The sequence below is a fragment of the Lycium barbarum genome, chromosome 10 (assembly GCF_019175385.1).
Source record: "Lycium barbarum isolate Lr01 chromosome 10, ASM1917538v2, whole genome shotgun sequence".
Taxonomy (NCBI): Eukaryota; Viridiplantae; Streptophyta; class Magnoliopsida; order Solanales; family Solanaceae; genus Lycium; species Lycium barbarum.
In genome coordinates, this window is record NC_083346.1 from 16,893,847 (window position 1) to 16,902,284 (window position 8,438).

General features: G+C 31.7%; 1 protein-coding gene across 1 annotated transcript; it reads left to right on the forward strand.

Moving 5' to 3' along the window:
- The first annotated feature begins 4,884 nt into the window (after positions 1-4,884).
- Positions 4,885-8,160, forward strand: LOC132613892 (probable mediator of RNA polymerase II transcription subunit 26c). Its single transcript, XM_060328181.1, has 9 exons — positions 4,885-5,569; positions 5,680-5,748; positions 6,111-6,193; positions 6,329-6,402; positions 6,520-6,581; positions 6,748-6,781; positions 6,889-7,019; positions 7,635-7,725; positions 7,879-8,160. Exons 1-9 carry the CDS (start codon positions 5,156-5,158, stop codon positions 7,986-7,988), a joined length of 1,068 nt encoding a protein of 355 aa, XP_060184164.1. The 5' UTR covers positions 4,885-5,155; the 3' UTR covers positions 7,989-8,160.
- Positions 8,161-8,438: the final 278 nt, after the last annotated feature.

The following is an 8,438-nucleotide window of genomic DNA, read 5'->3' on the forward strand; positions in this document are numbered from 1 at the left end:
TTTCAAATTTCATTCTATTAGTAATTTTTTAACAATTTGTAATATCAAATTAAGACAAGTTATAAGTCTTAATTTGATCATTAGTTTAAATTTTGTATTTTCATTAGCCTTTTGGCTAGAGTTGTACAAACTTCTGCATTTTTTTGATAAAATTTATAAAATTAGCCCTAGGCCAAAAGCCTAGTGGACTATTATTAAAAAAAAAAAAAAAAAAAGGTGTCACAACACCTTGTCTATATCTATCTTTATATTATATATAGATACACCCTATATAGATAGTCCCTCCGCCTCAAAATATTTGTCGCGTTTTTCATTTATACGCTCATTAAGAAAACATTTATAAGAGTAGCATTTTGACTATTATACCCTCTTAATATATTTCATATAATCTCTCATCAATTAATATTTACTCCATAAATGGTGAGAACCTCTTAAATGTTGGTATTTAATAGAAGGGTAAATGGGAAAAAGCTACTTAATTTTGTCTTCACTAAATAAAACGACAAGTATTTTTAGTAAGGACGATAAATATTTTGAGATGGTGGAAATGTAGATAGATTTTGTATATTAATTTCTCATTTGTGACAAAAAGAACATACTAATTTAGCCAGTCCAACCATTGAACCTGCAAATATCTATTGTTTTCTTTCTTTATTTGCTTGTGTGTGAGAAGTTGATGCTAATCGGGTTATCCTTGTGTACAAAATTATACAATTGAAAATAGAAGAAACATTAGATTAATTAAGTTCTTAGCCCAACAAAAAACTGTGTTTTCTTGATGAATTTAATCCCTCTTAATTGTTAAAAAAAAAAATTAATTCCTTTCAGGAGAGAATGGAACACTATTCTATAATATTGACAATTGAAATTGCAGAACTTCAACAAACTCAACAAATTGCAGTAAATCACACTTGACACTTTTGCTTTTTTAAAACAATGCACAAAAAAGGTGAAGAAGAGGACAAGATTTTCTGCATATGTTTTTCAATGTGACATGAGGCAAAGTATCTGGAAACTGATAGCCAACTAAATCCGAGTCGAGCGACGATGATGGCGAGTGGAGACTCTATTCTCAACTTTAAAAGTTAGAAAAAATATTTCTACTATATATAAGTCTTGCTTTTTCTATTTAATGAAGGACAAAATTTCTTCGTAAAAACAATTTATTTAAATTTTCTCTTCCCTCCATATGCTAATTCACACCTCAACTTAAACCCAACAAACCTATCTCAGAAAATGTAGTGGCCCAAAACAAGTATTAGAGCCCGTTTGGATTGACTTATAAGTTGTTTATAAGCTATTTTCAGTTTTTTTGAGTGTTTAGCTGACCAGCTTAAAGTCATTTTGTGCTTAAAATAAGCTCAAAAAAATAATTGAGCCCATTTGACTTAGCTTATCTAAAACAGCTTATAAGCTGAAAACAGCTTATAAGCCCCAAAAAAAAAGTTAGACTACCCAACTTATTGTTTTTTTAACTTATAAGTTGTTTGCAGCTTAACAACTTATAAGCATAAGCCCATCCAAACAGGCTCTTACTCCCAATATTATATTACTTGTCTTTTGTCCATCTTCAAAAAAACTGCGTGAAAGTTCTTACTCATTATAACTTTCTTTCAGGTGAAATTGTGTAAAAGAAGGAAAAGATGAAGGATTAAATAAAACAAACTCAATTCACCAACTGTAAAAAACAAACACATGGACAATTATGTTTGAAATTTTGAAGTAAAATATTTTACTTGCTTAGGGTTCTCGTTGTTACTTTTATTAAGACGATTCAAGAGCTTTTCTCAATAATTATTAAATAGTGTATGTTTATAACTATTCTTTTCACTTTTTTGCCACATGCGTTTTCAATTTAAAGAAATGCATAGCTTAGTTAGCTTAAATGATTAAAAAGAATTTATATATATGATGAAGTGCTAAATTTGATTTTGAGAATAAGCACTTATGTTTTGATCGAAAACAATAAAAACTAATACTCCCACTCGATAAAAAAGAGTGTTCACTTAATCATTATTTTTTGATTAAAAAATAGTGTCCACTTACCAAATCAAGAAAAAACTAACCTTTCTTTTTCATAATTAGCCTTATTAAGTGTTAAGTGATCAAATTTCAATATCTATTTAATCAGGAGTATTTTAGTCAAATTACCTATTTTTGCTTAGAAGTTAATATTCTATTAAGAGATGTGCACATAGTTAAGTGGATATTTTTTTTTTTAACCTGAGGGAGTAATAAACACTTGGTGTATTTTCATAAAGACGTGCCAGTAAGAACTTCTATGTTTAAACTGTAAGAATTCGCGACTTAAGTAGTACAAAAAAAAAAAAAGTTGAACCAAACTAGTACAAAAAAAAAAAAAAAACATAAGTAGTATTCACGCACGAAATTCGTGCGTGAAAGGACCAAACTGTAAAAATACAGTTTTGGCCTTTCACGCATAAATTTTGTGCGTGAATGGTGTCATAAAAAAAAAAAAGAATGGGCTCATCCAAAAAAAAAAAGGACAAGCTTTCACGCACAAATTATGTGCGTCAATGGTGTTGCCTTTTTTTTTTTTTTTTTTTTTTTTTTTTTTTGCGTTACCTTTCCAATCACGTTTTTTTCCATACTTTGGGCAAAGATTAGTCATGTTTTAAAATCCCAAAATATCAATATTTTATATAAAACTTAATATCTTTTTTTGCGTACAATAATGTCGGCTCATTACATCAAGTCCACCTAAATGTTTGGATCGTCGTTTTAGGGGTTCTAAAGTGCCCCGAAGCAAGTTTTGAAACTTGTAATATTTATAGGGTTTTGATTTAAGTGTTTTATTATATTTGAGTGTACAAATTTAAATATTTGATTTAATAATAATTCATCCAATACGAGAGGTCTATACTAATTAAAAAATAATTCATTCCATTTAATTACAATACTAATTCAAAGCAATACAAATATTAATTAGTATATTAAATTAGTATAGACCTCTCGTATTGGATGAATTATTATTAAATCAAATATTTAAATTTGTACATTCAAATATAATAAAACACTTAAATCAAAACCCTATAAATATTACAAGTTTCAAAACTTGCTTCGGGGCACTTTAGAACCCCTAAAACGACGATCCAAACATTTAGGTGGACTTGATGTAATGAGCCGACATTATTGTACGCAAAAAAAGATATTAAGTTTTATATAAAATATTGATATTTTGGGATTTTAAAACATGACTAATCTTTGCCCAAAGTATGGAAAAAAACGTGATTGGAAAGGTAACGCAAAAAAAAAAAAAAAAAAAAAAAAAAAGGCAACACCATTGACGCACATAATTTGTGCTTGAAAGCTTGCCCTTTTTTTTTTGGATGAGCCCATTTTTTTTTTTTTTTATGACACCATTCACGCACAAAATTTGTGCGTGAAAGGCCAAAACTGTGTTTTTGCAGTTTGGTCCTTTCACGCATGAATTTCGTGCGTGAATACTACTTATGTTTTTTTTTTTTTTTTTGTATTAGTTTGGTTCAACTTTTTTTTTTGTACTACTTAAGTCGCGGATTCTAAACTGTAATGACATTAAAGTAATTTACAATTTTTTTTTATAAATTTACAAGTATCTTCACATGACAAAGATTTAATAAAAAAAAAAAATTCAAGAGAACGTTAGGGGTTTAATTTTGAAAAGATTAATTTGAAAATTACGAAATGTATTAGGATAAAATAATACTAGTAAATGATTCGAACAAAGTAGGCTCATAAATTAAAAATAATTGTAAATTAAAAGTGACTAAGTTATATAATAGTAGTAATAATAATAATAATGTCAGTTCCAAATAAATTAGGTAGTTAGTAGTCACGTTATAAGTTGGTCAATTTTAACTTAAACATGTGGCTTACAAGTAGTAGTATTTTTTATGTTTAGCAAACGCATTCTAGTCAGAAGCTTTTAACGAAATGGTCAAATCAACTTATAATTTTACCCTAGCCCTCAATAAATACAACTCAGTTACGATCGATAAATTTACCTTTTTTTATTTTTTTTATACCTTTTTGTCCTTTTTTAACACTCATTGAAAGCTCAAAAATGGAGGGAACTATCAATGAATAAGATAAGTATTAGCCCGCCAACAGAACAGCCAAACCCACCAATCCCCCACTTGCCAAAACACAAGGTCTCCTTTCCGTCATATACAAACAAAACCCCACTACTTTCTGGAGAGAGAAAATAAATTAAAAAATATTCTTTCTGTTTCAATTTAGGTGAATCTATTTTCTTATTAATTCGTATAAAAAAAGTTAATCTTTTTCTATATTTAGAAATATTTTATCTTTATGCAATGATTTACGGCCACATAAAATATATGTGACTCATTTAGAACCATAAATTTAAAAATCTTTTTTTCTTTCTTAAATTTTATGCTCAATTAAATGAATTTATATAAATTGAAACGGAGTGAGTATATTTTAGAGAGAACACAAAAGCATCAAAATCCATTTGCTGCGTCACAGCTCACCCCTATTAACTGGAAAACAAACAATCCTACTAATTACTGTAACAATTAATTAATCTAACAAATATCGGCGAAAAAAGTATTACGGAGAGCAGATCAGGCATGACTCAGCAAATCTTCAACTTACCGAAAACATAATTTTAAATAGGAGAATATGGAAGTCGATAATTAGGTAGAAAACTAGTAGTAAGATTAGTATTATTTTCCTCATTTTTATTATCTTAGTATTCTTGTTCTTAGTTTTTTATTACTTTTTTTTTTGCCTCAATTTTTTACTATTCTCCTATTGTTACTGTGTTTGTTTTCATAAATTACTTTCTCCGGACCCCACATACAAAATTAGCAAATAAACAAAACCTAAAACATAAGCCAAAGAGAGAGGAATAAAAAAACATTATTCCAAAAATATCCTCCAAATTCTTCTCCCCTTATTTGCTATTGTCTGTCTGTTTTCTGAAAGATGACTCGTAACATCATTCATCATCCAAAAATCTCATCTCATAATAATCAGATCTAACAAAACAAAAACAAAAAAAAAAAAATGCTTCTCACTACGTCGTCGTTTCATTCCTATCGTGCCCCTTCATCATCATCCATAGATCTGCTGATGTTGTAATTCCAACTACATATTCTTTTTCTTCATAATTGATAATTTTTCCTCAATGGATTTGGATGAATTTCGATTGATTTTATCGGAATCAAAAGTATCTATATGGACGATGATTGACGCTGCGATTTCCGTAGCCGCCGTTGACTTTAGCGATGAATTGAAACATCGCCGTGACGGAATCGTTGAGAAGTTGTATTCCACGCGCCACCACCAGAGCGTCGACGTGGTTAATGGTCAGCAGCATAATAGGTTAGATAATAACGGGGAGAGAGTTATGGTGATGAATAATAATAATAATAGTAAGAGTCCTTTATTAACACCAGAGTCAAATCATAGTAATGATGATAATAAGAATATTGATGTTGAAGAAGAAGAGGAAGAAGGTGTAGATCCATATGGAGGATTGTTTGATGATGAACAAACTCAAATTCTTACTATCAAAGAACAACTTGAAGATCCACAACTAGTAAGTGTATATTTTAACTTTCTTTTTTCAAAGAGCTTATGTTTGAATTGATGAGCTGATGGTGATTTTAGTTGAGTTAACTTACGAAACAATATTATCTGTTGATTCAGTCGGATGAGGATGTGGTTGACTTGCTTCAAAATCTAGCTGATATGGATATTACATTCCAAGCTCTCAAGGTGAGTACTTTGCTATTTGTTTATTTGATTGAAATAATGGTCAAAAACGCACCGAACTGTTACTTTTTCTGGAGTTCCTCAGGTGTGCGAGTTTCTTACCTGAATTATCACCGGCTATTAGTTATTCCCTTATCCTACCTGAACTATTACCATAGGCAGGAAAAGTGAATAACTTATGTTTTGATAAATAATTGGTGATAGTTTAGGTAGGTAACTCGCACGCCTGGTATTTCAGGTAGGTAACTCACGAAAAAGTGATAGTTTAGGTGTGTTTTTTACCGTTATCTCTTTTTGTTTTGTTTTGCATTTATTTATTGTTGTTTTTTCAATTAAGATATTGTTTGGATTGAAATTTTTGTTAGGAAACTGATATCGGAAGGCATGTGAATCGACTGAGGAAGCATCCATCTAATGAAGTTAGGAGATTGGTGAAGATGCTTGTGAGGTGTGAATTTTTCATGATTTTTGTTATGGTTTTCTTGGAATGAAGCAGTTGAAGAGTAGTTACAGCTGCAAGATTATGTGATCCCCTTTTTTAGTAAGAAGTTCGTGTGTTTTTTTTTTTTTTTTTTTGTGGCAGAAAATGGAAAGAAACTGTTGATGATTGGGTTAGGTTAAACCAGCCTGAGCAACATGGGTCTTCAAATCTTATTGGTAATATCATCAACACAAACCAATTTAGTCTCTCCTTTGTGTTTTTTGTCTCAACAAAACACACTAGATAGATGATGAAGGTACTGATGAGTTAGTTTGTTATGGTAATCGGGGCAGCTGCTGATGGAGATTCGCCCCAACAGAGTGTACCGAAGAATCAACAGAATGGTCATTCTCAGGTAAATTTAAGGAATTTACTAATGTGTAGTATGTTTTTCGGGTTGTACGAGGAAAGGGGATGGCAAATTGAAAGAAAGAGTATATAGTCGGAGGAGCATTTTGTTGCGGATTCTGAGTTTGACATTCTGTATTTAATTTTTTTTTTCTTCTTTTTGAATTTTACAGGTTCCTGACTTCGCATACTCACCGAATCCTCGAAGTGAGTATCAGACTGGAATCTGATTCCTAACTAGTCAATTTGATCCTTTTGCGTAAAACTAATTTGGTATGCGTTTGATCGACTTTGATCAATTGTTTTCCTTTTAGATGGAAGTTCGAGCTCGGACAGGAATAATTCAGAATCGGAGTACAAGCCTAAACCTGTTCCCCAGCGGAACGTAACCCCTACTAGACCACTGCAGTCTGCTCCTAAACCCACTTCTGCTCCTGCTCCAAGTGTATTATGCTCAACTCTTTTATACTTACATGGTTTAATACGACGTTTTCTCTTGCTAGATTTTGCTAAATTGCTGCTAGTTAAAGTATGTTGATTAATAATGAGATGAATGGGTTGCCCCGCTCCTATGTTAGAATATAGCACACGCTTCTCTAACCTTGAAGCTGTTTCAGTAATTGACTAAAGTTAAGTTGGTGTAGTTTAGCTCAACTACTCAATAAATAATAATGGTAGCAGGTCTACTTGGTCTATAGTTGACTACTGTTGCATCATTCATGTTCACATGCATCTTTTTCCATATCAGATATGGTATTTTAAGTTTTAATTGCTGCAGCATCTATTGCTTGATGATCATGATCCACTTGTGTGATCGGAATATTTCTAACTTGGTCTCTGTGAATTAGTTGTGTCTGGAGGGGGCTAAATATGAGCTTTTCCGACTGGCCTAATAGAGAAATGCAATGCAGCCAAATTGGTTATTGCTGCTGAGAGCAGCATAACAAACCATATATTCTTGCTGTAAATTAGTAGAGTTTCAGTACCGCAGGCTGTCTGATGGGCTGGGAGTTTTAGTTTGGAAATTGAATATAATTTATGTTTTACTGGGTATTTGCAGAGACCTCCTCCAAGGGAATCAGCCATAGATCTTGAAAGGTTGAATTCAGCAAGAAGGCGGCTTCAGGAGAATTACCAAGAAGCACAAAATGGTGTGGTTTTGGATTTTGGAATATATTGCCGTATTATTAATAATAGCAATAGCAAAAGTAGTAGTACTAGTAGTATTCTGTTTACAGTTAGTTGCTCTTTTTGGATTATTGACTATGGTTTGTTTGTTGGTGTATTGTTTTTGCTTTGTGAAGCTAAAAAGCAAAGGACAATACAGGTGATGGATATTCATGAGATTCCAAAACCAAAGAACGGCTTCTTTGCCAAGAATAAAGGCGGCTTTCAAGGCAGGCATCATCGTTGATTTTGTCACAAGCCTGTTTGTGTGTGTACAATAGTACTTGCTCTATTATTTGCACGCATCTGATCTGGTCTTAAAACACTCTGCATCTTTGTGATAACGGGATTTTACCCAACTGGTTCATCCCTGTTACTACGTTTTCTGTCCAATCAAAAACCATAAGCTTTTCTATTTAGTAGTACTTCCCTTCTACTTTTGGTAAATAATCTAAAGTTTTGTTGGTCGTTATTTGCACTTCCCCCAAAAAAGATATACTCCGTACTCGACTTGGCATTTTAAAAATTTCCTCGAGTGGTTTTGAAATTTATGAGTTGTCTGCGGCCTCTGCACCAAAGAAAATTGCGAAGAATGGAAAGTGGACATTATTCTTTTTTCTTGATTCCAATTTTCCATTTTTGGGGAAGTGCAGATAATATTCTCTAGCATACTCACCCTTTAATTGGGAAGGAAATG

Excerpts from the sequence above, each read along its gene's own strand:
- LOC132613892 (XM_060328181.1), top strand. The coding sequence starts at position 5,156 with ATGGATTTGGATGAATTTCGATTGATTTTATCGGAATCAAAAGTATCT. Across the intron at positions 6,582-6,747 it reads AACAGAATGGTCATTCTCAG|GTTCCTGACTTCGCATACTC; the intron begins GTAAATTTAAGG and ends TGAATTTTACAG. Across the intron at positions 7,020-7,634 it reads CTTCTGCTCCTGCTCCAAGT|AGACCTCCTCCAAGGGAATC; the intron begins GTATTATGCTCA and ends GGGTATTTGCAG.